This window comes from Acomys russatus, chromosome 16, assembly GCF_903995435.1.
Source record: "Acomys russatus chromosome 16, mAcoRus1.1, whole genome shotgun sequence".
Taxonomy (NCBI): Eukaryota; Metazoa; Chordata; class Mammalia; order Rodentia; family Muridae; genus Acomys; species Acomys russatus.
The window spans coordinates 26,579,270-26,607,259 of record NC_067152.1 but is presented as its reverse complement, the minus strand read 5'-3'; the positions used below and the strand labels follow the sequence as shown (position 1 = coordinate 26,607,259).

At 48.7% G+C, this 27,990-nt stretch overlaps 2 protein-coding genes across 4 annotated transcripts in view; both read left to right on the top strand.

Moving 5' to 3' along the window:
• Positions 1 to 27,990, top strand: part of LOC127200383 (keratin, type I cytoskeletal 17) — a 142,425-nt gene that overhangs the window by 11,653 nt on the left and 102,782 nt on the right. The gene's annotated exons all lie outside the window — the stretch shown is intronic.
• LOC127200382 (keratin, type I cytoskeletal 14) lies at positions 119 to 26,250 on the top strand. Of its 3 annotated transcripts, none has more exons than XM_051158590.1 (8): positions 119 to 739; positions 1,194 to 1,276; positions 1,430 to 1,586; positions 1,675 to 1,836; positions 1,926 to 2,051; positions 2,337 to 2,557; positions 2,653 to 2,702; positions 2,792 to 3,033. In XM_051158590.1, exons 1-8 carry the CDS (start codon positions 209 to 211, stop codon positions 2,884 to 2,886), a joined length of 1,425 nt encoding a protein of 474 aa, XP_051014547.1. In that variant the 5' UTR covers positions 119 to 208; the 3' UTR covers positions 2,887 to 3,033. The 3 variants fall into 3 exon arrangements, with proteins under 3 accessions (XP_051014547.1, XP_051014546.1, XP_051014543.1); XM_051158589.1 differs by lacking the exons at positions 1,194 to 1,276; positions 1,430 to 1,586; positions 1,675 to 1,836; ... (2 more) ...; positions 2,653 to 2,702; positions 2,792 to 3,033 and adding exons at positions 23,477 to 23,559; positions 24,096 to 24,252; positions 24,622 to 24,783; ... (2 more) ...; positions 25,406 to 25,470; positions 25,987 to 26,250 and having other exon boundaries at positions 133 to 739; XM_051158586.1 differs by lacking the exons at positions 119 to 739; positions 1,194 to 1,276; positions 1,430 to 1,586; ... (3 more) ...; positions 2,653 to 2,702; positions 2,792 to 3,033 and adding exons at positions 21,765 to 22,347; positions 23,477 to 23,559; positions 24,096 to 24,252; ... (3 more) ...; positions 25,406 to 25,470; positions 25,987 to 26,250.

Here is a 27,990-nt window from a genome sequence, read left to right as displayed (position 1 = left end):
ATAATCCAGAGTAGGGAGTTGGACGGGACCGAGTGACGAAATCTGCAGGGGAACCTAGACTCAGCAGTAGGAGAGCCCCGCCTTGCCTTCCCCAGGCGCATATAAAGGAACCTGGTGTCTGAGGCATCCACAGCATCCCCATCCTTCACTGGCAGCAGCTCTCTCTTCTCTCTGCTGACTTGCCCACGCTCTTACCAACCGCACCAACATGGCCACCTGCAGCCGCCAGTTCACCTCCTCCAGCTCCATGAAGGGCTCCTGTGGCATCGGTGGTGGTTCTAGCCGCATCTCCTCCGTCCTGACTGGAGGATCCTGCCGTGCTCCCAGCACCTATGGGGGCCTGTCAGTCAGCTCCTCTCGCTTCTCCTCTGGGGGAGCCTGTGGGCTTGGGGGTGGCTATGGCTTCAGCAGCAGCAGCAGCTTTGGTGGAGGCCTCGGTGGTGGTTTTGGGGGAGGCATTGGTGGTGGTATTGGGGGAGGCCTTGGTAGTGGTTTTGGGGGAGGCCTCGGTAGTGGTTTTGGTGGTGGCGTTGGTGATGGGCTCCTGGTGGGCAGTGAGAAAGTGACCATGCAGAACCTCAACGACCGCTTGGCCACCTACCTGGACAAGGTGCGTGCCCTGGAGGAGGCCAACGCTGACCTGGAGGTGAAGATCCGTGACTGGTACCAGAGGCAGCGGCCCACTGAGACCAAAGACTACGGCCCCTACTTCAAGACCATCGAGGAGCTGAGGAACAAGGTGAGTGGCCCTGGTGGATGAAATGCTGAGAGGTCAGCACTACAGTGGCCTTTAGGAAGCCAGTTCTAGAAACTCAATGTATAAGCAAAAAGACTAAAGGCCTTTGGAAGCTAACGGTCACACAAGTGGCAGAGATCCCTTTCAAATGTCCTGTCTCAGCTGGAACCAGGACCTGGACTCTTAATCCTTTTGAGGCTACTTTGTGCTGCATGCTCAGCTCCTCAACTCTGGGCCCAGGGTTAGGGGTGGTGGTAGACACAAGTGAACCCCTACATATTCTGAGCTGTGAGGAGAAGTAGTCATCGGTTGTCTGGGGGAACCTGTAGGAGCTGACCTGACAGCCAGGTGATCACTGGGTTTGGGGAGGCTCCTTGTGCTCTCCCTCTGTCCTTCTTCCCTTGAGCAGTAGGATCCCTGGCTGATCAGAGCTCCTGTCCCTTCATTCTTACTCTAGATTATTGCGGCCACTCTGGAGAATGCACAGCCCATTTTGCAGATCGACAATGCCAGGCTGGCAGCTGATGACTTCAGAACCAAGTGAGCACTCAGCATCCTGGGCTGAGGACTGAGAGCAGAGGGAAGAGGGAGAAGGGCATAGGACAGAGGGCAAAGGGCAGAGGACAGAGGGCAGAGGTCAGGGGCGAAAGACTAGGGCTGTCTATCTGCAGCTTTGATGTGTGGTCCTCCCAGGTATGAGCATGAGCTGGCCCTGCGCCAGTCTGTGGAGGCCGACATCAACGGCCTGCGCCGAGTGCTGGACGAGCTGACCCTGGCCAGAACTGACCTGGAGATGCAGATCGAGAGCCTCAAGGAGGAGCTGGTCTTCCTGAAGAAGAACCATGAGGAGGTGGGGCTGCTGCTGGGTTTGAGGGACGGAGGGCTGGTACCGTGAGGTTCCCAGGAGAGGTGACCACCCCTCTTGTGATCTTTCCTAGGAGATGTTTGCCTTGAGGGGTCAGACTGGTGGGGACGTCAATGTGGAGATGGACGCAGCTCCTGGTGTGGACCTGAGCCGCATCCTGAATGAGATGCGAGACCAGTACGAGCAGATGGCGGAGAAGAACCGCAGAGATGCCGAGGCCTGGTTCTTGAGCAAGGTGGGACTTACCTCCTCCATACTCCCCCAGGACTTCCTGGCCAGGGAGGCTTTGGAAAGCCTCACACCGTCTCCTCTCTCCTGTCTCAGACTGAGGAGCTGAACAAAGAAGTGGCCTCTAACAGTGAGCTGATACAGAGTGGTCGCAGCGAGGTGTCTGAGCTCCGCCGAGTGCTCCAGGGCCTGGAGATCGAACTGCAGTCCCAGCTGAGCATGGTATGAAAGATCTGGCCCTAGTGCAGTCCTCTGGTCACCGTCCCTCAAGGAGGGTACCGTCCAGTCCCAATTTTCCTTTCACAGGAATGAGACTGGAAGCACCAGGTCCCCATTATAGAGATGGGGAACACGGAGCCAGAGTATTGGGAAAACATTTTTTTCCAATTTGTCTTTTCCAATTACTACTCCAGCTGGAGTCAAGATGCGTGTACCTATCAAGAGACATGCCCAGAGACCCACAGAGACAGAAGTGACCACCACCTTTTCCCTTTCTGTAATTCACAGAAAGCATCCTTGGAGAACAGCCTAGAAGAGACCAAAGGCAGATACTGCATGCAGCTGTCCCAGATCCAGGCTTTGATCAGCAGTGTGGAGGAGCAGCTGGCTCAGCTGCGCTGTGAGATGGAGCAGCAGAGCCAGGAGTACAATATCCTGTTGGACGTGAAGACGCGCCTGGAGCAGGAGATCGCCACCTACCGCCGCCTGCTGGAGGGCGAGGATGCCCAGTGAGTCAGCCCTCAATCCCTGTTCCACAGCACCTCTGGCACAGGCTGCTCCCAGCAAGCTAATGCTCCCGTCTCTTTTCTCCCATTCCCAGCAGCTCCTCCTCACAGCAGCACTCATCCGGCCAGTCCTATTCTTCTCGAGAAGGTAAGGGTCCTGGAGCCTCCCTTTCCCCTGCCTGGCAGCTTGCTTAGCTCCCAGAATCCACCTCACTTTTTTTCCTTTCTCTTTTTCAGTCTTCTCCTCATCCTCCCGCCAGCCCCGGTCCATCCTCAAGGAGCAAGGCTCATCCAGTTTCAGCCAGAGCCAAAGCCAGACTTCCAGGAACTAATCCACTTCGCTCAGAGCCTCCAGACCCACCCTGGCCTCACATCCTGGAGGCCTGGGCCAGGACCCTGTTTTCTTAGCGTGGCCCCCCGCTGTCTCCCCTCCCCTCTGCTGGTGGTGGGCTAATAAAGCTGACTTTCTGGTTGATGCAAACTCGTGTGATCTCCATGTTTAAGCAGATGGGGGAAGGGTTGAGAGGACCTCAGGGGAGGGGGTGTGGGCACTCCTCTGGGGTGCTCATACCTACAGAGGTGCAGAGAACAGATTGTGCTTCAGAAGACCTTGCAGAGGCTTCCAGAAGTTCTCAATGCTGGCAGGGAGTGGGTGGGGAGGAGGAACGCAAGGTGGGAAGATGTGTGTGTGGATGGCCACTGCGTGAGACCCTTCTACAGAAGATATCCAACTATCCTCTTCTAGGGACCCTGCAAGGCAGATGAACTCAGGGCCACTGAGCCAAAACTGGGACTCCACTCAGAAAGGGGGCAAGGTCAATGTATACAAGAGAGCTAACTCTTCATACTTCAGATTTTTCATCTTTCCCCCTAAACGATTTTTAAATGAAGCTAAATAATAATAATAATAATAATGATGATGATGATGATGATGATGATAATAATAATAACAACAACAACAACCAGAAGTAGAAGATTAGTATTTAGAAATAAGGAAACAAACAAACAAACAAAAAGCTGAGGTTGAAAGTGGGAGGAAGAAATACACACACATACACACATGTGTACACACACACACACACACACACACACACACACACACCCCATAGGTACATACCACGCCCCCTCCCTCAGAATGACTTTGGCACCGAAGGGAAGGTAGAGCCTTGGGATGGAGTCATGGCCAGGATAGACATCTCTCCTAGCCCATCCTTCCTTCTCACCATATCCGTTCCTCCCTAGGAGTGTTGATGAGTACCTAGGAGGCATCTGCTACTCAGGCCCTCCTCCCCATCCCCATCCATCTCCATGGCTAACGCCGTTGCTGGAGCCTCTTCCCTTCCTCCCAGGAACTGGGTACACACGTTTCTTTCTACCCGTCTCTCCCATTCCCAGTTTCTATCAGACGACCCTCCTAAGAAGAACATGGTCAAAGTCTCTGGAAAAATGAGACCAGCGTCCCCCTACTCAAAGGCCTGTGATGGTCCCCTTCCTTCTTCCACTTGGCCCATCCCTGTGCTGCTCCCATGAGTCAACTCTTCCTGACTAATTGCATGGTCCACACCTCTCAGGCACGGTTCCTTTTTCCTGGATGCCTTCCAGAATTTAAAAGGAAAAAAGAGTTATGCATATATAGTAGCATAATGTGTGTGTATGTGTACATGTGTGTCTGTATGAGCGTGTGTTTGTGCTTGGTTGCATGTAGAAGAGCTATTCCCAAGCTGGCTCTTATTCCATGTCTATCTCCCACTTTCAACCTCAGCTTTTTTTTTTTTTTTTGCTTCCTTATTTCTAAATACTAATCTACTACTTTTTAAAAAAATTATTTATCTCCATTTAAAAACCACTTAGAAGCTGGGCGTGGTGGCACACGCCTTTAATCCCAGCATTCGGGAGGCAGAGGGAGGAGGATCTTTGTGAGTTAGAGACCAGCCTGGTTTACAAAGAGAGTCCAAGATAGCCAAAGCTGCACAGAGAAACCCTGTCTTGAAAAACAAAATATCATTTAGCTTTGTGCTCTGTCTGAAGGATGAGGATTTAGTTCTTTTACATGCGCTGACTTTCCCCACTTTCTGAATAGAGTCATAGTTTTGGTTAGATAAACATTTGCATTATGATGACTATATAATAGTCAAAGTCAAAACATATTTTACATTGTAGTAAATTTCTTTGGAATAAACATTTCCCCTCTCAATTTGTTTAGTTTTTCTATGTAGATGCCATTCATTTGTTCCCCAATTTACTGTTGGATGTACATATGCTCTTAATGTGTTAACATTCTGGGTTTTTACATAATTTCATCTTGAAGATACCTCTTTTGGGATCTTCTGTTCTCTTCCACCAGTCTCCATAAATAGTCATAGTCATCCATTGTTTTCTGGTCTCTGTCTCTCTGTCTCTCTCCCTCTTTACCTCCCTCCCTCCCTCCCTTTCTCTCTCCTCTTCTCCCTCCATCATTTCCTCATTCCTCTCTCCTCTACTATTTTAGGGAATCACATCTTCCAGCTTTTCCCCAAGAATTCATATAGGTTAGCTTTTGTTGTTGTTGTTGTTTAATTTCTCATGTCTGGAAAGATCTTTTGTCTAGGTTTACTCTTGACAGATAGTTTGGCTGGGTATAGAATTCCAGGTTGGACATTGCTTTTCTCCGGCATCTGAGGATCTTCATTGTCTCCTGGTGTTGCTAATAAAAGGTCTCATGCCACTTTGGTTGTAGAGCCTTTGCCTTATTCTATCCTCACTCTCTTTACCGGAAACTTTATTGTCCCTTTTCTACCTTGATGCAGCTGTGTGTTCTCCCATTGGACTGGCCATGGGTGCACACCTCTAGCATAGAGACTCAAGTTCTTTGATTCTGGAAAAATTTCTCATCTTTAGAACTTCCTTTCTCCACTGCCTCTTTTTCTGAAACTGTTTTTCTTTTTCAGGTGTATTCCATACTAGTTTCCATTTAACTTGTCTTTTCTCCACTACTTTTTGAAAAAAAAATTCTTACTTTTGTTAACAAAATGATATTTAAATTAAAAAAATGCTTTAAATATTCCATAGCCCTGAATATCTTGTTACTGGATCTTTGTTTATGGCTTAAGATGTTTTATCCCATTGGGCCTGTTAGTTATGGCTTAGAGAATTCTATTCCTTTTATTTTCTCAGTTTCCTCTAAGTGCCTTGGTTATTTTGGTTTGACCCCGTATTTCACACCAGACATTCTTCTCAAATTCCTTCTGGTCTCTGATAGTCAATTACATTTAAGAGAAAGGTATGAAGGAGTGGATTGGAGGGTTTGTATGTGTGTGTACAGCAGAGGGCCTTGTCTTAGCGTGGATTCATCTTGTGGGGAATAAGCTGTTTCATTGAAGTGTCCACATGTTGTATGTGGAGGCAGTTTCTCTCCAGGTGGTTCTTCTTAAGAAAAGATGTCTCTAATTTCCTGTGTGGAATGTAAAAGTTACCAGCTCTCTGGGAGCTGTGTGGGAGTGGGGGATGGGAAAGTCCCAATTCCACTTTTTATTGACCATTTCAATGTGTTATTCCCTTTCTTGGCCCTGGTTACTGTCTTTGGTTCAGATCCACTGGGGCGTATTTCTTTCTTTTTTTTTTTAGATTTCAGATTTTTCTTGCCCAAAGGGAGAATGGTTGATAGCTATTAGGCACAAAGAAGGGAAGAGAAACTATAGAGACTTCCCCACATCCGCCTAACACCTCTAATCCACTCTCCCATTTATTTAAGATAGGGGTCTCACCATGTAGCCTAGGCTGGCCTTGAACTTCTGATCCTCTTGCCTCAGCCTCTTGGATACTGAGGTTACAATGCATGCACCACCACAGCTGGTTACCAGCCTCCTGTTTCCAGCCTACTCTTAGCTTATTTTCAGAGGTGTTCCAGGTCCTCTTTGGCAGTGACTTTCTGGGGTTCTGATGTGTGATCTGCTTCATTCTTGCTGTCTGCTTGGGTGAACACTCCATTTCCCCCCATCTTTCAGATTCTTTACTGCTGTAAGCTCCTTCTCACTTTTTGTCCCCATGGATTTTATCTAATTACAGCCATCCTAGTGGCACTTAGAAGGCGGAACCTAAACCATACATTTATCTTGTCATTTTAACCTGAAATCCCTGCTTTGCATGGTAAAACCACATTCATCTTTAAAGTTGCTGTGCCTGGCTCATTATTTTACAATAAATAAAGTTTGTTAATTGTTCAGCAAACATCTTTCTCTCTTTATGGTCACCAAGCGTGTCTTTCAGATTATAGGGTGACCCTATGAGTCATACTGAGCCCTAAATCCCAATACCCAAAAGCAACTACTGGCAACAAGTTTCTCACTCTTACACGTATATGAAAATACTTATGTATATTATAATTACAGCTACAGTACATGGAATCCATTTTGCATTCAATTTTCCCCATGGTGCTGTGTATGTACTCTGAGGAACCTCAAGAATGCTAGGCAAGCAGTCTACGACACAGTGACATCACCAGCCTCAGTTTTTATTGGCATTATAAATGAAACACGTTACTATATTATTAAAAGAGGTATCCATGTTTAGTGTTCTCTTCAGCAGCATTTGTGGCTGTTGTTGCCATAGAAAGAGCAGAGCAGTGAATGTCCCACTACAGAACACTTTCTTAAATAAATATTTTTGGGTTATTCCCTTAGGCTGCTTCTTGGAAATGTAATTACTAAGTGAGCAGATAGAAATGTTTCCATGTTCTTGATTTGTGTTGCCACACTGATTTCAAGAGGCATGTGCCATTCTGCATTGCCGCCATCAGTGGAGAATGGGGTGTCCATTGCAAGACACGCTCTCCAACGCTGAGCATGGTCTTCTGAGAACTTCCTTAATAAAGTGCTTCATCTATCTCTTTTAGAGCTGTTGCCATTCAGGGACCCTCACACAGAAACACAGGCTCGGGATGTTGAACGGCTCCTGGCCCACTGCCTGTGCTTAGGAGTTGTTCAGAATGGGATGTCAGAACACAGGGTGCAGATCATACTTTACCTGGGCATGGGAGCTGTTGTAAAGAGTGGCCGGTCCCACCATCCTTATGCAGTTTGCCTCTGATCCGTGGACCCTGGGGAAGCCCATGAGAAAGGCTGCCCCTACATAGACAAGGACATTATAGTTTGGTTTTATTATAATGAGTCATCTGATGCTTCCTAGAGGCATTTGTTTTGGCTCATGGTTTTAGAAGCACAGAGTTCCATTGGCCCAGCCTCTAGTGATGACCTTTTTTTTGCAGGTAGAATCCCAAACTGGCATAGGTCATTGCTGGATGAGACACACAGGAGGAGCGCCCATATTTATGCCTGTGTATCTTGTCTCTCATCTTTTTCTTCTATAGCTGCCTGGTTTCAATAATGACCGTATCTAAACCTAGTCACCTTGTAAAGATGCTCCACCTCCAAACACTGTAGTTGGGTTCTGTGTCCACCCTGCTAATACCGCTGACATAACTGTAGGGGTTGAGCTCCTGGGGGAGAGAGGTCACGGACAGTGTTCAAACCACAGCAAGGTCTGAGATAACCAAGAGCAGGGGCAGGGGGATGTTTTCTTGGGGCTCCTTGAAGAGCAGGAGCAGCATTTTTTCTTGTCCACAGCTGCCTTTGGCAGACACAAAACAGTTGCCTTTTAAAGGACAGTACTGGGCTGTGGAGGTAACTCAGCGGGGTGGAGTGCTTGTGTAGCATGCGCAAAGCTCTGGCTTTGATTTCCCACAGCAATCAGGGCTCAGGAGGTGGAGGCAAGAGGATTAAAAGTTCAAAGTTGCCTTTGGCTTTGTGATTTGAGGTCAGCCCCTGTCTCAGCAAACAAACCAATACACACACACACACACACACACACACACACACACACACACACACACACACTACCCAGCAACACTAAGACAGAGAAATGGGGTTTTGATTCCAGAAGCTTCTTTTAGACATGGGAACCTACTTTTCCACCTGGAAATGCCTGCTGGCTGCTTCTTAAGCTCCAGGGCCAGCATGAAGAAAATGCTATCTCCCTATGTGCGGTTTGTCACTTGTGTGTTTTGAACACACCCTCAGATTCCTTATGCCTGAGTGTCAAAGTTTGTGAAATACTGTTTTAGATAATTGCTAAGACAGTGACTAGCATAAGAGTTAATGATAGCCCGCAACACTCTTCTGCTGATGCAAATCAATTAGAGGCGAGTGTGTGTGCTTTACTTTCTTTGGGCCTTTTGTTTCCAAGAGCTATAAAAAGGTCCGTGCTTCTTCCCAGAGTCTGAGAGAAGCAATTTCTTACGCTAGACCGCCCACTGCTGTGGCTTAAGATCTCTGACGCTGTCAAAAGACAAACAGGGAGCTAGGCGTTTTGTTAGTCAACCCCTTCTTTATGCCTATGTCTAGCAAGTAAAGACGGCTCTGCGGTCATGGGCGGGGTGAAGCCATGGGGCTTTGGGTTAGAAGTCTCCTCTCTCAGGCTTTCATGGAACCTTCTTAGAGGAGTTTCTGGAGGGCAGGCTCATCACATGGGGGCACAGGGCAGCCTCTATGGGTGGAAGCTGATGCTGTAGAAGACCGGTATTCTTTTGAGCCCTGGGGGATGGAGTTCTTGACCTGGCCCTTCCTCTAATGTGTTTTCTGGGTAGCTATGGAGACAGATTTTGCTATGTCCCTTTCCCCAATACCCGAAGGTCCCTGATGGGGATCTTGTGCAGATGAAGGGTGACAGGCAAAGACGCCAGCTGTTCTGGAGACTTCCTTCCCAGTTCTACCTCTTGTTGACACATCTGGCCACAAGGTTCTTTTTCTTCCTCCAATTATAAAATTGTTATACATAAAGTGGATGCCTCTTTCCTCTCCTGCCTTTCTCTATGACAAAACAGAAAATGTAAGAAACACATTTATCCATCACTTGACGCCTAGAGTTTTAAATTTCTCTAGACTATCTTCCAGCCTTGTTATATGTGAATATGTATGAAAGATGATTTTCAAGTTATGCAAGGGTTTCCTTTAATGCTAAATTGATAGGAAAAAAAAACCAGTGCAAAAGGACTTATGAGCCAGAAGCTATGGCACACCTGCCATGCCAACCACTCAGGAGGCTGAGACAAGAGGATTGCCTGAGCCCCAAGTTATTTGGTTGGTTTATTGATTTGGTTTGATTTTTTTTGTTTTATTTCTGTTTGGAGATATTGGAGATTGAACTGAGAGCCTCATACATGCTAAGCAAACACTATACTCAGTCTCTTTCTTCCTTTCTTCCTTTCTTTCTTTCTTTCTTTCTTTCTTTCTTTCTTTCTTTCTTTCTTTCTCTTTTGAACCAAGGTCTCATTGTGTAGGCCAAACCGACCATAAACTCAAGACTCTCTGTGTAGGAGGTTTTCTTCTCAACCCCAAGCTCCCGGAATAATAACTCATGAGATTCAAAATACATTTTTGAATGCCTTGACCATATAACTAGGCTCTTCTCTGATGAGCTCATAACTTAAAATATCCCATTATACTAATCTACATTTTGCCACGAGCTGGTTATCTATGCTCAGCTACCATGCATCTGTCCTCTTCACATCTTGCTAGGAGAATCTTGCCTGACTCTATCTCAGAATCCTTTCTGCCTGATGGATGTTCCACCTCCTATTTCCTGCTTAAGCTATAGGCCATCAGATTTCTTATTGACAGGTGAATTTTCCATACAGACACGAGATAGTCTCTCAACAATTCTACTTTTGCCTTTCAGATTACAGTCATCAACCACCATACTCATCTTTGCAGCCTTTTCAAATTAGGAAATTGATGTGGTATTTATGAAATTAATTCTTTTTTTCATGTAGTTGAGGCTAGCCCAAACTCTACTCAACTGAAGGTGATCTTGAACTCTTGAGCCTTCTGGGTCTACCTCTTAAAAAAATTGAGTTTATAGACATGCATTATCCTGCTCCAATAGATAATTCTTTAGTTTTCAATTTTTTATTTAATTTCTTTTTTTGTTGTGTGTGTGTGTGTGTGTGTGTGTGTGTGTGTGTGTGTGTGTGTATTAGTGAGGCTCATTAGCCAGTTTGGGGTACACAGTGAGACTCTAGTTCCAAAACCCAATCAACCCCTGCGTATAATGCTAGCTTGGTGTACATGAAGCTCTTTCTTCAGTCCCTACAAGCCTCGGAACAAAAATAAAACCAAAACACCAAACCGAACCAGTTATCCAACCAAACAAAAACCCAACCGAAACCACTTTGCCTAAACTAATATTCTTGCTTACCAACATAAAAATATTTGTTTTAAACTTTGTGTGTATGAATGTGTGTGCACCCGAGTGTAGGTATGTGCCAGCTTAGGACAGAAGAGGGCGTTGAATGCCTTGGAACCCTAGCTACAAGCCGTGGTGAACTGCTGAGAACTGAACTTGGATCCATTGTAAGGGCAGCAAGGGCTCTTAACTGCTGAGCCATCTCCCCAGCCCCTGTCCTGTCCAGGGGTAGATTTTTAATTTCTGTTGTGCTCCAATAATATGACTATACAACTTAAAAAAAAAATGATAACCCAAAGCAGGAAATAAGCTGAAGGAAATATGTAGGCCCTGAAGAAGGTGGTGTGGAGCAGGGGTGACCGAGGCCATCCTGCGCTTGGCTCCCCAAGGTGAACACAATACATCTTGCACCTCTCTGAGGCTGTTTTCTCACTTGTACATTTCAGGTAGTAAAACCTAAAGGGGGCAGCCTGGTGTGGTGGCGCACGCCTTTAATCCCAGCACTCGGGAGGCAGAGGCAGGCGGATCACCGTGAGTTCAAGGCCAACCTGGTCTGCAAAGGGAGTCCAGGGCAGTCAAGGCTACACAGAGAAACCCTGTCTTGAAAAACCAAACCACACAACAACAACAACAACAACAACAACACCTGAAGGGGTTCATGTAAGGATCCAAGGCTACAATAAGTGGGCAAAGCACACAACTTATTCACCTTTTTGCCAGTTTCTCAGATGGCCCTGCCCATTGTTGCTCCATCTGATTCTTGCAGCAAGGCTCCAGATAGACATCTGTGTTCTGTTGTCTAACGCTGAGCTGCAGCAAGCACCTCCTCCCCGTTGGCACTGTCAAGCCTTTGTGCCAACTCATGGGCCTGATTCGTCCCATTTTACTGTGGGGAAACTGAGGCTCAAAGAGGTTGGGCAACTTACCCTAGAGTTCATGACTAGTAAGGGGGAGTGACAGAAAGACCCTCAGGTGAACTGACCCCTGGTCTCACTCGATTTGATTAGCATTGCAGGGAAATTATGTTCTAGAGGCAGCCTGGTGAATCCAGCTCATGCCCACCTCAGGCTGCTCCCTGGCAGGTGGTGTGCTGCTGGCCTAGGACAGGTGTAGAATGGGGCTACAGTGATAAATCAAGGGCCACCCTGGCCGTAAGGAAATACTCCCTTACAGCATCACACAGGTGAGGTACTCTTTGTCCTCCTGCTTCAGGTGCCTTTAGGCTGCGGGGGTGGGAAGCCCCAGGGTGGTTGAACTCTTTCTCAACAGCTTGGCCTCAGTTGATCATCTCTCTCCTCCTCCTCATCCTCCAGGCAACGTGGTGGGGGCTGGATGCTGGAACTTACAAAGGCCTACATCATGGCTACTGTCTGCTTTGTCTGCTCGCAGGCGTAGCTGGTTCTAGGTGGTGGGAATAAAGACCTACAAGTTGAGCTGCTTGGGCTGGGTTCCAGCCTCCTCCCACCACCTTCTGGTCTGACTCTGAGGATGAGAAGGGCCAAGGAAGTTGAGACGTAGTCGTGGTAAAGCCTCTCTGCCTATGCGTGACTGAGATGGTCCGCGACACCTCTTGAGTGTTAGCTCTTTAGAGAAAGACCCTAAGAGAGTAAGTAGTTTTACCTCTAAGCAAACCCAAAGGAGAGCCCTTTAAGTTGGGTTTACTTTGCTCATTAAAAGACTTGATGAAGACTTGTCAGTTTTATACTTTCCTTTTCCACCGCCTCTACCATCCCTACCAATACTACCTGTCCAATCCTAGTACCATTGTCATCACCATCACTATACCCTCCCTCCACCATTATCACTACCACTGTCATGACTACCATTACTAGCATCACCATCACTACCACCATCATGTCCACCACCATCACCACTACCACCACCATCACCACTACCACCATCCCCTCCACCACCATCACCACTACCTCTAGTACCATCAATATACCCAGTACCACGATCTGTAGCTCTTTCAAATTCATTTTATTTATGGGTTAAGTAAAGTTATAGACAAAGTCTTGGGACACCAAGATGTCACCCACACTAGGATAGCCAAAGGACAGATGCACCATGGGCGTAGCAGCAAAGGGATCATCAGGGCATAATGACTAATATTCTATTAGTAAGTAATAGAATACTAATGTCAGAAACCTTTGAAAATAGACCAGCCAATAGCTAAGCATAAAGTAGGAATGCCTTCCTCTCTCAGCTCCCCTGGGAGTTCCTGGAGCAGACAAAGCTTGGAGTATCTGGTGAAGGCGGATGACTTCTGCTTTTTTTCACCTAGATTATTTTTATCTTATCTTATCACTAAGGCCACCAACTCTCCTCCCTCCCATCACCTGTACCTTCCCATCTTCCCTTTATTTCATTCAGGGGCAGAGTTGTTTTGCTTGTGATGTGTTTCCCCTCTCAGCTTATTTATGGCCAGAGCTTCAAGGTTCCATGACTCTTCAGAGGCAAGGTTGAATCTTCAGCAATTTTGTGAATAGATTACTAAACATGGTCAGTACTAAAAATTAAACGATGTAAGCATAAGCTAAGTAAAATATACTAAAGCAAAGGTAGTAAACACCTTAAACGTACTACTTTAAATTTATTTGACTACTATCTATGCTCCCAAAGTGACATAACTATTTTATATGTATAGCAGACACACCGTATAATGGCACATTACTGCACATCTCTTCTCAGCTTTAATTCAAATTATCCATCCACTGTGGAGGTATTTATACACAGTGAAAATAACAAACAGTACAAATTGAGGCTTGAGTTATTATTTTATTTTCTAGACTTAAGAACCATATGGAAAAGTGTTAGTAATGAAAATTATTCTTTTTGTTCTGTTTTGTTGTTTTTAAGACAGGCTCCCGTGGGGCGTGGTGGCGCACGCCTTTAATCCCAGCACTTGGGAAGCAGAGGCAGGCAGATCGCTGTGAGTTCGAGGCCAGCCTGGTCTACAAAGCGAGTCCAGGACAGCCAAGGATACATAGAGAAACCCCTGTCTCGAAAAAACAAAACAGAAACCAAACCAAACCAAACAAAAGATAGGGTCTCATGTAGCCCAGGCTGGCTTGGCACTTATTATGCAGCTGAGGATAACCTTGAACTCTTGAGCTTCCTACCTCTACCTCCCAAGTCCTATGGGTACAGTTATGAGCCATCACACCTGGCTTATTGAAAGCTGATCTTAGAAGTGTGTTATGTCTGTAGGCATTAAATTGTGAATAAAAAATTTCAATATTCAAAACAATTCTGATTGTGCATAGGAGTCATTTAGGGTCCTCTTCACTTCCTTTGTGTATGTATGTGTGCTTCCCTGCATATGTTTGTGTACCATGTATGTGCATGGTGCCTGCAGAGGCCAGGGAGGGCGCCAGATCTTCTGGGTTTGGGGTTACGTCCCTGTGTGATCTGCCACATGGATGCTGGGAATCGAACCTGAGTCTTCTGGAAGAGCAGCCAGTGTTCTCAAGCTCTGAGACATCTCTGTAGCCTCCTCACTCAAGTCTTGACGAACAGCACATTTCCACTGGCATCCAGGTCAGAACTACCTTTGGTAACTACAACCTAAATTGCATGAGTTGGGAAGGCATGACACATAAGCTGGTAGAAAAACAGCAATGGCATCTACCATCTCTTCTATTAATACAATTTACAATAAATGCGTGACCAAAGCATAGATTCCATTTGTCTCCTGGGTAACTGGTTGCTAAACAATTAAACATTTTCTGGCATACAATTGGCTTTATTAAAATTCAAAGTTTCAGGGTACCTTGGTTTGGGCTTCCCCCCAAACTGACCTTCAGTACTCACCCTTGAACCTTTCTGACCATGGAAACCCTATTCCTTCCATAGTTCCAAGCCACCTCCCTAAGTTTTGGGGGGGCGCAAATAGATTGCAAGACATTGGATCTTCTGTCAAATCCTTGATTGCTGGAAACGAATCCCTTACTTCACTCTTAAGATAGAACTACTGGGGTTGCTTCTGTCACTCTGTCCCTGTCCCTCAGTCTTGGTGGCTCAGGACTCCTGACATAGCAATTCTGACCCTGGTGCTGACTCTCTAGTAACTCACCTAGTGGTGCTGCAGTTCCCACAGCCCCACCCCTGGCTGGAAATGCCCTCCCTGCTCCACCCTTCATGGCTCTTCCTGCTCTCCGACCCTGAGTCAACGTTTCTCTTTTCAAGAAGCCTTCTGTGTGCCACCTACCCCCTGGCAGCTTCCCAATTCTGGCCTCCCTTCAGCCTGCAGAACAGAGGAATCTTGTTCACCCTCCACCATCAGTCTGCCTCCGTGGCTAAGAGTGGGCCTTCCCCCATCAGACCGGAGCAATTACAGTGAATTAATATGCTAAGTACCTACCAGGTGAAGCACTTCTGCAGCTCTCTAGGGCAAGTAAGTTGAAGGAGGGCTCCGGTCACAGAGACTGAGCAGGGCTGAGATGGTGTGGGAGTGGGGAGCATTGGGGAGCCAGTTGACCTGGTGAAGTCCCCTTGGGAGAGGAGAGGTCTGAGCCAATACTGTTCCGTGTCTGGATAAGGGCAAGCCTTCTCTATGTTTTCTCTTCTGTCTGTCCCTCCAGGTATGTTCCATGAGGATGCCACAGTGGCCTTTGCCAACAGCCCAATAGCATCACTTTCTAGAAGGTCAAGAGAGTCCCAGTGTTGTCAGGACAGAGACCAAGAGCCTCACTACCTTCCTCATGGCCAGTCTCTGCTCTCAGTTTCACCAGGCTGGGCAGCTCTGAGCTGAGAGTTGCAACCAGGCTTAGGTGCTGCCATTTCCATCGGGTTCTTGACTCTTTTGTTCTGCTCAGGTGCAAATGGGATGTCATTCTTCACATTGTTTGATGGTTTGGTATCCCACTGACCCTCAAAGAAGACACTTGCTCCCGCTGCCCTGGCCTCTGCAGACTGCTCTTTCTCAGTGCTTCCTTCACTCATGTGCTCACCCACAATCCACCTTCCTCTGCTTGACCATCTGTCCATCCATCGATGCGTCCATCCATCCACCCACCCAAGCACCCATGCACACATGCAATCGTGCATCCATCCATCCATTCCAGTTTCATTCATTTATTCCTTCTGGTGTTCCCAGCCTCCCCCACACCCTCGATAAAACCCAGAGCCCTATACATACTGGGCAAATATTCTAATACTGAGCTAATCCCTTGGGGCCCCTGTCTCATCCTTCCATTTTGCGTCACTTTATTATTTATTTATTTATTCATCTGCCTACCCTCCACCCATCCATCCATTTGTCCACTTACTTGTCATCCTCACCCTCCATCCCTCTGCCTTTCTATTCTTTGTGAGCACCTGCTCGACCCTGCAGTGTCTATAGAAACTATATCATCTCAAAGCTGTGTAGAGCAGAACTTTGATCCTAAGAAGTGTGAGGGGTTTGGAAAGGGAGAGAGGACAGATGTAGACATTAAGGCTGAGGCTGGGAGGTGGGTGGGAATGACGGTGCTTGTGATGAGCCTGGCCTGTTGGAGGCTTGGATCACAGTGGAGCATCATAAGTAACGGACTGGAGAATGAAAGCTCCGTGTTTCCTGTGCTGGAAGCCAAGGTGGTTAGTCGGCTCCAGACTCTATAGAGGCAAAGCTGGGGTCGTGTCTCTTGGAAATATTTTTGTCAGGAAGCCTGCCTTGGACAAAGGAGGCTTGAGCCCAGGCTAAGCAGGGTTGGGCCTTATGAAGTAGCAACCTTGAGTTGCTACTTGAAGTTGAGAAGTTCCTCACCCCCTGATCTTCATCGGTAGCATGGGACACATTCTCTGTCCAGTCAGCTCTGCCCACATAGCCTGGCAGCTCCGATAGGCTTCAGATGCTAAGGCCTTGGGCTTAGCTCATCTGCTGAGTGAGGCCAGGCTCTTAGAAGGACACATGACCCGGACGGTCAGGCTGGCCTGGGAGACTCTTTGGAGAAGAGGGACTCTAGGCTTTGGGGAGTACACCAGGTTTCTGATTGGCTCCCTGCCTACATCCCTGCCTTGCTGGCCTGTCAGGTGCAAATGTCCCTGTCTTATGGATGTAGAGGGTGCTTAGGGTCCAGTTTCCCTGTAATTGACAGTAAATTTCCCTGTAAATGACAGTTTCCCTGTAAATGACAGTTTCCCTGTAAGTGGAAGTGCTAGGTGACTTCTCTCTGAGGCTTTGACATGCAGGGGGATGATGGGGCTTGGAAGAGACGGAAGGTCCTTTTATGAGGAAAAGAAAAGTCCAGCCTTGAGACTGGGGATCATATTTCCCACCCATGGCTAGGGAGGACCCCACTGCCTATTTCTTTCCCACAGATTGGAAGCCCCACCCCCCCAAAAGTGAAAAAACAGGATGAGGGAAATGCTTGGGCCAGACATAGCTATAATCCCCAAACTAAGGAGAAGCTGAGGCTGGAGGATCACTGTGACTTCAAAGCCAGCCTGGCTACATAGTTAGAGCCTGTTACAAGCAAGCAATCAGACAAACAAAACCTCCAATACCAACACCTCTACCTCCTCCCGCACACCTTCATAACAAAAAAGAAACATATAGTATTTCTCCAGAGGCGTACGAATGTTCTAGACTGGGCAGTGAGAGGGTCCCAGGACATCCAGTCTGACTTGGGGTATAGAGGAAGAAGCCAAAGACTTCCTTCTCTAGGCATGGACCCCTGCCTCCTCCAGACTTCTCCTAATCTTTAGGGACTCCAGAACAAATCAGATTCTTGAGTGAGAAGTGTTCTTTCTTTCCAATGATGGAAGCATAAGTTAAAGGGTCAAAGGTGAAGGTGAACTTAGACTTGTGTGTAGCTTTAGGTCTCTTCTTGGGCAAAATAGAAATCTTAAGGTAGAGAATTTCAGCCTGAGGTCATCTTAGCCTGCATACCCAGCTAACTCAGTGCAACAAGAAACAGTGATGTCTCTGTCCTCTCTGACCTAGGACAATGCTTGGAAAGATACAACATCATTTGTGTGGGTTCCTTGGCAAATGCACCTGTCTGGTCAGGAGAAAGCAGGAAAAACCAGAACAGAGGTGTTCTGCCAGATAGCCAATCAACACTGTTCAAAGGTGTCAAGGTCATGGGCAACAGGGAAGGTGGAGGAGGTGCCCTGGATCTGAGGAGGCTCAGGGGACCAGATGAGGGAATGTAGTGAGGGAACCACTGTGGCAGAGAAGGAACAGTGTTGGAAAACCCGGCAAAATGATAGGAATGTCTGTGGTGGATTAATGACATTATCTGTATCATCATTTGCGAACAGTTTTGAAAACTGTACAGTGCTTTTGTCATGTATTCACATTACAGGAAGCTGGCTGGCTGAGGTACACAAATGTATTCTCTGAACTATTTTTTATTTAACATTTATTATTATTGTTATTTAAGAGACAGAGTCTTACGTAGCCTAGGCTAGCCTCAAACTTACTATATGGCTGACAGTAACCTTGAGGATGATTCTCCGGCCTCCACCTCCCTAGAGCTAGAAATACAGACATACAGCACTAAGCTTGACCAAAGTTTTTTCTTTTTGAAAACTGAGAATCTAAAATTATTTTTAAAAATTCCAGGCATGATGACAAAGGATTGTGATTCTAGCACTGGGAGGTACGAAGTAGAGGCAGAAACTACAAATTTGAAGTCAACCTGGGCTACATAGGGAGAGCTTGTCTCAAAACAACAACAACAACAACAACAAAAGAAAAACCAAATTGAAATAAATTTAAAAGAAAAACCAAAACCAAATTAAAGCTAAAACACACCCTCTTTCTCAGAGCAGCTGTTTGCGGAGATAAGGGGGTGGGGATTGGAAGGCTCCCACTAGTACTAAGAAGCCTGCGTCTTCCTGCTGCCCTGCCCCAAATCCCGGAATGGGCACAGCTCAAAGTTGGCCCTACCCACCCTCTTATCATAATTATCCGTGCCAAGTTTTCCCTTCCTCCTCCAACAGCTGGTTACCAGCACCGCACCCCCTGAGTCTGCTGCACAGTGGAGAGGGTTGGCGTAGCCTCCTCCCAAAGTCAAGGCTACTTGCAAGTAGGGTGTCTGCAGGGACAGATAAAGTAAGGAGGGAGATGAAGTCACGCTGGGGGGGGGGGTGGGGTGGGGTGGGGCACTGAATCCAATAAGTGCAGCTGTAAGAGACAGAAAACCATCAACCGTAAGGCTGTGAGGAGACAAAGGGAGAGTTTGGAGTTTTGCTGCCCCACACCCAGGGACTCCAGGAGACACCAGGAGCTGGTGGAAGCCAGGAAGGATCTTTCACTAGGGTCTTCAGATGGGAGTGTGGCCTCCCTCATCTTCTCTGGGGGCATCTGACTTCCAGTGCTGTTGAAGCTGCAGTGTCTGTGATGTCTCGGGACTGGGAGAAGGAGGACTGTGCATAGTTTCCTCAGGCTCGCTCCTATCTTAGACAACTTTCATTCAGGACGAAGACTTCTGAAAGGCAGCACAGTCTCTTCTAGTATCTCTTCCAGTAGACTAGACTGTGGGCTTCTAGGGCAGGGCTGTGTTTCTCTCTCTTCAGCTCTGGCTCCTCCTCCCTGAAGGTGCAACCCCTTAGCCCCACCCAGGCTTCTGCACACAATGAGGCTGTGTGGGGGCTGCCTGGCCAAGTCTCTTCACCTGTTTGGGTTGGCATGGGTCTCCCCACTACAGGGAGGTGTGAGAGATTCACTAACCACAGAGTGCTCAGGCTACCCAGACCCCTCCTTTCTCTTTTCTGTTCCTGGGCACGTTCGACGAGGGTGGGGTGGGGGTGGGGGTGTGGATATGTTGCTCACATAGAAAGAACATGCTTACAGGAGGTGGAGGTACACCAGGTCTCAGGTCTCAGCAGACAGAGATGCCTATTTGATGCCCATTCCAACCCATTAACCTTTGCTGCCTCGGAGTCTGCATGTCTTGAAAATGCCGCCATCAATGCCATGGAGATAGGAGTGTGTTGTCTTGTTCCTATTTCCCAATTGGCTGGGCCTTTGGCAGCGCCTTGGCCATGGAGTCTGTGAACGTTGGGCTTGGCGTATTCTATCTGGGGGTCCAGAGTCTAGGATGGGGAGGGTTGGCGGAACTCTCCTCTTAGACCGTGTGTGTTTATCTGGCACCCATTTCCTACCATCTTTATCACTTCCCCCTTGGATAAAATGGAGGAGCAGGGGCTTGGGGGGTGGGGTAGGGTGAGGGGGTCGGGTAGGGTGGGGGGTGGGCAGGGAGAGGAGGAAGAAAAGAAGGGTAAGGAGGAGGATTAGAGGAGGAGAAAGAGCGGGGGGGGGGGGAGAGACTGGAGGAGTAGAGGGGTAGGAGAAGAGGAGGAGGGGGGAGAGGTAGAGTGGAGGAGGATGAGCACTGGGAAGGAGCCTAAAGAAGCTATTATAGAGCTGGGCTCTGCAGCCTGCATCTGTCTGTGGATCTCCGTGGATGCTGTCTTTTGCCCTAGGAAGGATAGCCCTGCCCCTTACCCTACCCAATAGCTACACAGTTTCCAACAGCAATCTGCCCATCACCTCAATCCCCTCTGTCTCCTGCTGGGGAAATTGCAGGGCTGGGCCAGGGCTGGGGAGAGTGTTCTCTGGAAGAAGATTAGAAGTGTCTGTCGGGTGGGTGGAGCCGGGTGGGGACCCAGGTTACTCATATCCTTGCTAGTCCTTAGAGAGGCAGATTTGGGGGAGCCCTCGGCCTCAAGAGTAGTCTGTTTTAGCATTGTTTCCTGAGCTCTTAAGCCCTGTTGTGGGGAGGGTGTTGACTTCTGCTTTGGTGGCAGGGCAGGGTCAGGCGGCTTGGCGGTCTAAGGTGCTATTTCCCTTCTGGGAGCAGTTGATACCCAGCAGGGGCTGTTAGGGCCTGTCTGGGAAGATAGGACTTGCCAGGCAGTCCCAGACAAGACCACATTCCTCTCAACATGCCTGCTGGGGTCCACAGAGCTGAGGGGCTGCCAGGAGGGTGTGTGGGGCAGGAAATGGGGTTTCTGGGGGAATTTAGCTGAACCTTGTCATATAAACCTCTGAAGTAGAATTAACTGGGCTTTTGGAGCTATTCCCTGGCCCTCAGGGACTCAGGAGTCAGGGACCCTGATGTCCACTTTGGCTATGCCCTTGGTTTAGTCCTGCCTCACTCCTGGGTGCCATCTGGGGCTGGAAAAAAAAAGCGCTCTAGGCTTGTCCCAGGGCTTTGAGGCTAAAATAAGCTACCACCCTCTGGCCAGACTCCATGCCACACGAAGTTGACAAAACCCTTCGACATCACTGATCCACTGGACCCTCAGGGCTGTCGGCAGTAGAAACAATGGGTGGGTACTCTTTGCTCCCACTTTTCAGAAGAGCAGCCTGAGGCTCTGAGAAATGTCATGTCCTGGGTTGAACATGACTCTGTGCTCTTTCTCAGTGTCTCTGGCTGTGTCTGTGAGATCTTTTGTGACTTAATAGCTAACGTCACAGGTCTACGTGTAGGAGTGTGGTGGATCTTAGGGTCTGTATTCAGGGCTGAGAGGAACTCCCTGGAGTCTGCCCCACCTGGCAGGCTGAGGACGCGACAGGTAGCCAGTCCTTAGTAAATAGTGCTGAGGGTGGCCATGCAGGCGTGCCCCCAGCTAGATGCTAATCTCCTGCTGTGGTGGGCTCCCTCTATGTATAATAAAGGATGAAGGACAACTCTTGTTTAATGGGAACTGGCAGGTCAGCAGGTTTATGGTGTGGTGAGGTCCTACTCTGTCTGGGAGTCCAGAGTGTGGGTTCCTAAAGGCTGTGGTTCCCAGGGCCTCATGGGAAAGTGTAGCCTGCAGGCCCACCCCTCCCTTGATGAATCATGCCTGGCGGGATGAGAAAGCCCCAAACACTTCAAACAATGAGTTTCCAGTAAAATATGACAGACATGATGAGGCGGAGGCAAGGAGGGATCTGATCGGGAGTTGGCACTGGTCTGTGAGTGATGAAAGCCAAGGGGGAATGGAAAACTCCAGGCCCGCCCCCTACTCACGACTATAAAGCACTACCATCCTTTTCTAACTTACCCGAGCAGCTCTCTCTTCTCTCCAACGACTCACTTGCTCACTTGCTTACCATTCTCAAAACTATGGCCACCTGCAGCCGCCAGTTCACCTCCTCCAGCTCCATGAAGGGCTCCTGTGGCATCGGTGGTGGTTCTAGCCGCATCTCCTCCGTCCTGACTGGAGGATCCTGCCGTGCTCCCAGCACCTACGGGGGCCTGTCAGTCAGCTCCTCTCGCTTCTCCTCTGGGGGAGCCTGTGGGCTTGGGGGTGGCTATGGCTTCAGCAGCAGCAGCAGCTTTGGTGGAGGCCTCGGTGGTGGCTTTGGGGGAGGCATTGGTGGTGGTATTGGGGGAGGCCTTGGTAGTGGTTTTGGGGGAGGCCTCGGTAGTGGTTTTGGTGGTGGCGTTGGTGATGGGCTCCTGGTGGGCAGTGAGAAAGTGACCATGCAGAACCTCAACGACCGCTTGGCCACCTACCTGGACAAGGTGCGTGCCCTGGAGGAGGCCAATGCTGACCTGGAGGTGAAGATCCGTGACTGGTACCAGAGGCAGCGGCCCACTGAGACCAAAGACTACGGCCCCTACTTCAAGACCATCGAGGATCTGAGGAACAAGGTGGGTCAGCTGGGCAGCAGGACCTACCATTCCAGTCTCTTCCAGGGTTTCATATCCTCTTTATTTTCCCAGATAGGGAATCCTCTCAGCTCAGATTCCTCTCTCTGAGGTCCTGAACATCCCCAATATGGCTGGTCAGTGAGAAGATGGTGTTCTTTGCTGGCTGTCCCCTGTGGTTTTCTGAGCTCTACACCTTAGCCCACATGAGACCGGTGGTTCCTGCCCTTAACGTTTTTCAGAGGATGAAGTTAAAGTTTGACAGGTGCTGTGACTTGCTAAAGATCACACAACAGAGGAAGGGCAGAGGCGAGCAGTTACCACTCCACTGGGGGGGGGGGGAGGAGGAGGGAGGCTGTAACGGGACCAACCAAGCCAGACACCCAAACCGCTCATTAGCCTGTAAGTCTGGGCTGAGGCTGCCGCCGCCCTTGAGCTTTGACACTAGATAGCCTCTCGACACAGAAAACTCACACTGGTAATTAATCAAGGCCCATACATTTACCTCAAACCAGAGGGATTCTGGTAAGGTCGGACCTCCAGAACCCTTCTCCCCCCTTCGGTTAAGCCTGCTTGGCTCCTGTGCCTCACATAAGGTATGGAAATTAGACAAGTCCCTGGCAGGAACTCCAGTCAGGCTAAGGGATCCATCTGTTTTCTACTCTGGTTTCCTCTTTTCTAATCTCCTGGGCAAGTTGGGGTTTGTCTCTTGGGAAAGTCCCACCTGAGGTCCATGCCCCATGGGCTTAGACAGGAATGTGTGTGTCTGCAGAGGGCTGGCAGGGCTGAGGAGCGTTCAGAAGATTAAGGGTATGTAGGGAGCCTTAGGGGGGCTTTGAAACCACAAGACCCATCTTAGGTTTGACAGGTGAGTGGCAGCAGTAAGACCTGGACTCTAGTGATCTGAGCCTGGGGCCAGACCTATTTGTAGCCTTTCTGTTGTTGGGGAGTCAGACTTCTTCCTGGGTTGGAACTAACTTGGTGGGGTTGTCCCTCAGGCTGCTGTGGTGGACAAAGGCTCACGGGAAGAGAACAGGACCCAAGCAAGAAAAAGAGAGAAAGGCCAGTGAAGGCTGCAGTGATGCCTGCCCGATCTGTTTAACCAATGACCCACGGCTTTTCCATTCTATAGATCCTGGCAACCACTGTGGACAATGCCAGTGTGGTTCTGCAGATTGACAATGCCCGACTGGCCGCTGATGACTTCCGCACCAAGTGAGTCTGCAGTGTGGTGGCTCAGAGCCTCCAGTGTGTGTAGGGTGGGGCATTTTGGATCAGTACATTCTAATGAGAGTTGGTTTGTGCAGGAAGAATCCCCTTGGGGGTGCTTGCAAAAATCCTAGACTGTTGGGCTCCACCCTTAGGGCTGGGCTCAGTTATTTGTAACAGTTTACCTAGGAGATTCTGATTCACAGCCAGGTGTGAAAGCCATCATTTTAGAGAGAGGTGCTCCACACTTCTCCCACCTGTCCCTAAAGTGCAGTGGGCTGTTATATTTGGAAGCTTTGAGCCTTATTGGCTGGCTGAGGCTGGAAGTGCCTCTTTCAGTTGAATGCCTAAGGATGAATTTCCTTATTCCCTGGACCCTAGGCCTGTTCAGACATAAGCAATCAATGGACACTGTGTCTAATAGTGACTCTCCACAACCCCCGCTGGGTGCCAACTCTGGGAATAATGTGCAAAGGAAGAGAACAAAGCTTTCAGTGTTGCTGGAATGGCTAGCTCATTCCTTTTCTCTCGAATCACTCCAGGTACGAGACAGAGCTGAACATGCGCATGAGCGTGGAGTCTGACATCAACGGCCTGCGCAAGGTGCTGGACGAGCTGACCCTGGCCAGAACTGACCTGGAGATGCAGGTCGAGAGCCTCAAGGAGGAGCTGGCCTACCTGAAGAAGAACCATGAGGAGGTGAGAGCCAAAAAGAAAAGCCAGCTTAAAAGGGTGGATGGATGGGCTGGAGAGATGGCTCAGAGGTTAAGAGCACCGCCTGCTCTTTCAGAGGTCAGAGTTCAATTCCCAGCAACCACATGGTGGCTTACAACCATCTATAATGTGATCTAATGCCCTCTTCTGGTGTGCAGGTATCCAGGCAGAGCACTGTATACATAATAAATAAATAAATAAATAAATAAATAAATATTTTAAAAAGGGGTGGATGGAGAGAATCAATGGAATGGCAGGTGGTGAGACAGCAGTCTTCAGGCTAGGATCACCTCTTGCTAGAAAGTCCTGTCAGCCAGGAGGCTCTTGACCATCAGACCTTTTCTGCCTCTGCAGGAAATGGCCTCCATGAGAGGCCAGGTGGGTGGAGATGTCAACGTGGAGATGGATGCCGCTCCTGGTGTGGACCTGAGCCGCATCCTGAATGAGATGCGTGATCAGTATGAGAAGATGGCGGAGAAGAACCGCAAGGATGCCGAGGAGTGGTTCTTCACCAAGGTGGGTGTCATTTAGAGAGGAAAGGATGCAGAGCAGCTGCCCTTCAAGGCTTTCTGGTGTGAATGGTGTCCTCTTTATCACAGACTGAGGAGCTGAACCGCGAGGTGGCCACCAACAGCGAGCTGGTACAGAGTGGCAGGAGCGAGATCTCTGAGCTCCGGCGCACTTTGCAGAACCTGGAGATCGAGCTGCAGTCCCAGCTCAGCATGGTAGGGATGCTGCCTGTCGCACACAAGGGGCCACGCCTGGACTCACTGATGGGGCATGGCCATTCTCAGTGACCCATCGCCCTGTTTCTCTGCCTCACAGAAAGCATCCTTAGAGAACAACCTGGAGGAGACCAAGGGCCGCTACTGCATGCAGCTGGCTCAGATCCAGGAGATGATCAGCAGTGTGGAGGAGCAGCTGGCTCAGCTGCGCTGTGAGATGGAGCAGCAGAATCAGGAGTACAAGATCCTGCTGGATGTGAAGACGCGCCTGGAGCAGGAGATCGCCACCTACCGCCGTCTGCTGGAGGGCGAGGATGCCCAGTGAGTGCCTGGCCCACCCTCTAGTCCATGTCCCTTCTCTTGGCAAATGTCCCCCATATGTCTGACGGTCTCTCCTTCACCTATCTTTGCAGCCTCTCGTCCACCCAGTTCTCCTCATCCTCTCAATTTTCCTCTGGCTCTCAGTCATCCAGAGATGGTAAGAGTCTCTTCCACACTGAGCCTGGGTTTGGGGAACACCTTCAGACATTTCAGCAGATCTAGGACCCAGATTAGAACCTTCTTGGGGGTTTAAGCCTAGCGCGCTTACCCAGTGTCCCCCATGAATCTCTTCAGATAGAAGAAACCATTTCCTAACTCTCCTCAGGGCTAAGATTGGTGACCTTAACCTTGTTCCTCCAATGGATGTCTGGATAGACACAGTAGTTGTGGGCATCAGCACCACGGACAGCACCCCACACTGTCCCTCCAATCCATTTGGGTTTAGTTGGACCTTCTCTTGCCTTTGGGTCTAGTTGGACAGCACCCATTGAGTGCTGCAGTCTGAGGACAGAGACTGTACAAGGCCACAGGGTGCCCTTGCAGCAGCGAGAGAGTTGGCAATCAGGACAGATGGCATCAGGAGACAGTTTACTCCTCAGCTTCTTGGCTTCCCTCCACTTCAGAGCACTCTACCTGTCCACGTCACTAACGCCTTCTCTCTCATTTCCCCCAGTGACCTCCACCAACCGCCAAATCCGCACCAAAGTCATGGATGTGCATGATGGCAAGGTGGTCTCCACCCACGAGCAGGTCCTGCGCACCAAGAATTAAGGCTGCTAGGCACTGCTCAGGCTTAGAAGGCTCCCGCATGGACACAGATACACAGAAAGAGCCCATCTACTGTCCCTAGACACTTCACCCTTTACTTGACCCTTGTCCCTCCTGGCAAGCAATAAAGCTTCTTTTTCTGAGTTGCACAATCACTGTCTCCCTGGTCATTGTCAGGAGTGGGGGTGGGAGAGTGTGGGGAGTGTTGCTTTGGAGCTCCGAAGAGCACCTGGGATTGGGAGAAAGGGCCCCGGGGGCGGGCTTGGCTCACCTCCCAGGTTGGCTTTCAGCACCTCAGAAGATATAGATGGCTGTGTGTACCAGGTCATGGGATCTCTTAAGGCAGAGGCGTATTTCCCCATTCATTCATTTATCCACACATTTACCAGATATGGAGTGTGTTTAGGTGCCAGGCAGTGTGCTAGGTGAAGAATTCTTTAAAATAAAAATTTATGTTTATTATCACAATTACCTTCGTTATTACATCATCATCATCATCATCATCATCATTATTATTATTGTGTGTGAGCGCAGATGTGCCTGTGTCAGAATGTGTACATGGAGGTCAAAGGACAAGTTTGGAGAGTCTGTTTTCCTCTCCCACTGTGGATTTTGGGGGTTGAAGTCAGGCTGTCAGAACTGAGTGGTGCTTCTGCCAGCTGATCCATCTCACTGGCCTTAGGTTAAAGAGTCTTAGTGAATCCGTGATCCCTTAAAGTGACTCTGCATTGGAACTTATGTTTTTTTCTCCAGGAAAGTGGACATCTTTGTGTGTGATGTTATGGGGTTAACTAGTTCCCCCAAACTCTGTGAACCTGAGGTCCACTCATGCTCTCTTGGTGGTCGTACTACCTGAAGTCAACTTAGAGCAATAGTTCTCAGTCTTCCTAATGGTGATCCCCAACCATAAAAGTGTTTTTGTTGCTACTTCATAACTGTAATTTTGCCACTGCTATAAATTGTAATGAGAATGCCTGTGTTTTCTGATGGTCTTAGGTGACCTCTGTGAAAGGCTTGCTAGGCCCCCAACGAGTCACAACCCTCACATTGAGAACCACTGATTTAGAGGCTGTTGATGACCTTCTCCAAGCCTCAGTTTCCATATGTGTAAAAGAGGAGGGATGATAGTTGCATTTCCTGGTCTTGGGGATGTTGACTGGAAGCACAGTCTGTAAAAGCATTGTCCAGCACGGTGCCTGGAGTATGGAGGATCATGGCACGGTTGTGTTAGCAATACTGGGCTCCATTCATGACAAAGGCAATTCTAGAGGCTTCCAGAATAGGCTATCTTGTTTGTTACCTTGGCCTTTCTCTGTATTAGGGACCTTGGAGAGACTGGCTTTCAGCTTCCTCACATGTACAATAAAGATGATGTACCCTGTGTTTTGTGGCTGATATATAAATCTAATGAGTAAGTACACTTTAAGAGCCAGGCTGACCTCTGAGCCTGGTGGGTCACACACACAACCCGGCACTAGGGAGGTGGATGCCAGAGGACTGTTGTGAGTTTAAGGTCCGGCTGGGCTCCGAAGTGAGGGCATTAGGAGTCTCCCCTTGGTGGAGGAGTGGGTTTTGCTTTGTATTGAGGCTGACTAAGGAGTAGGAAGGGGAGGAGCATTATCTGGGTGCATGGCAGAGATGCCAAGGGTGGGGAGGGCTCATTGCCTCCGGCTAGGAAAGACCTGACTAGCTCTGTATCAGTTCCAATAGTTTGTTCATTTGTCTGGATGATGGAAATTTCAAGGTAGAGTGGAATGTGGGGAAAGAAGAAAGACAATTTGGCCAAGGAGGCTAAAACCTTGGGCTTGAGAATCTCTGCTTGAGTCCCGGGGCCCCATCTCCACTGGAGGTGGAGAATTAGGCAGAATACTGAGCCCACACTCCTCTTTCACAAGGTGAAGAGTAAATA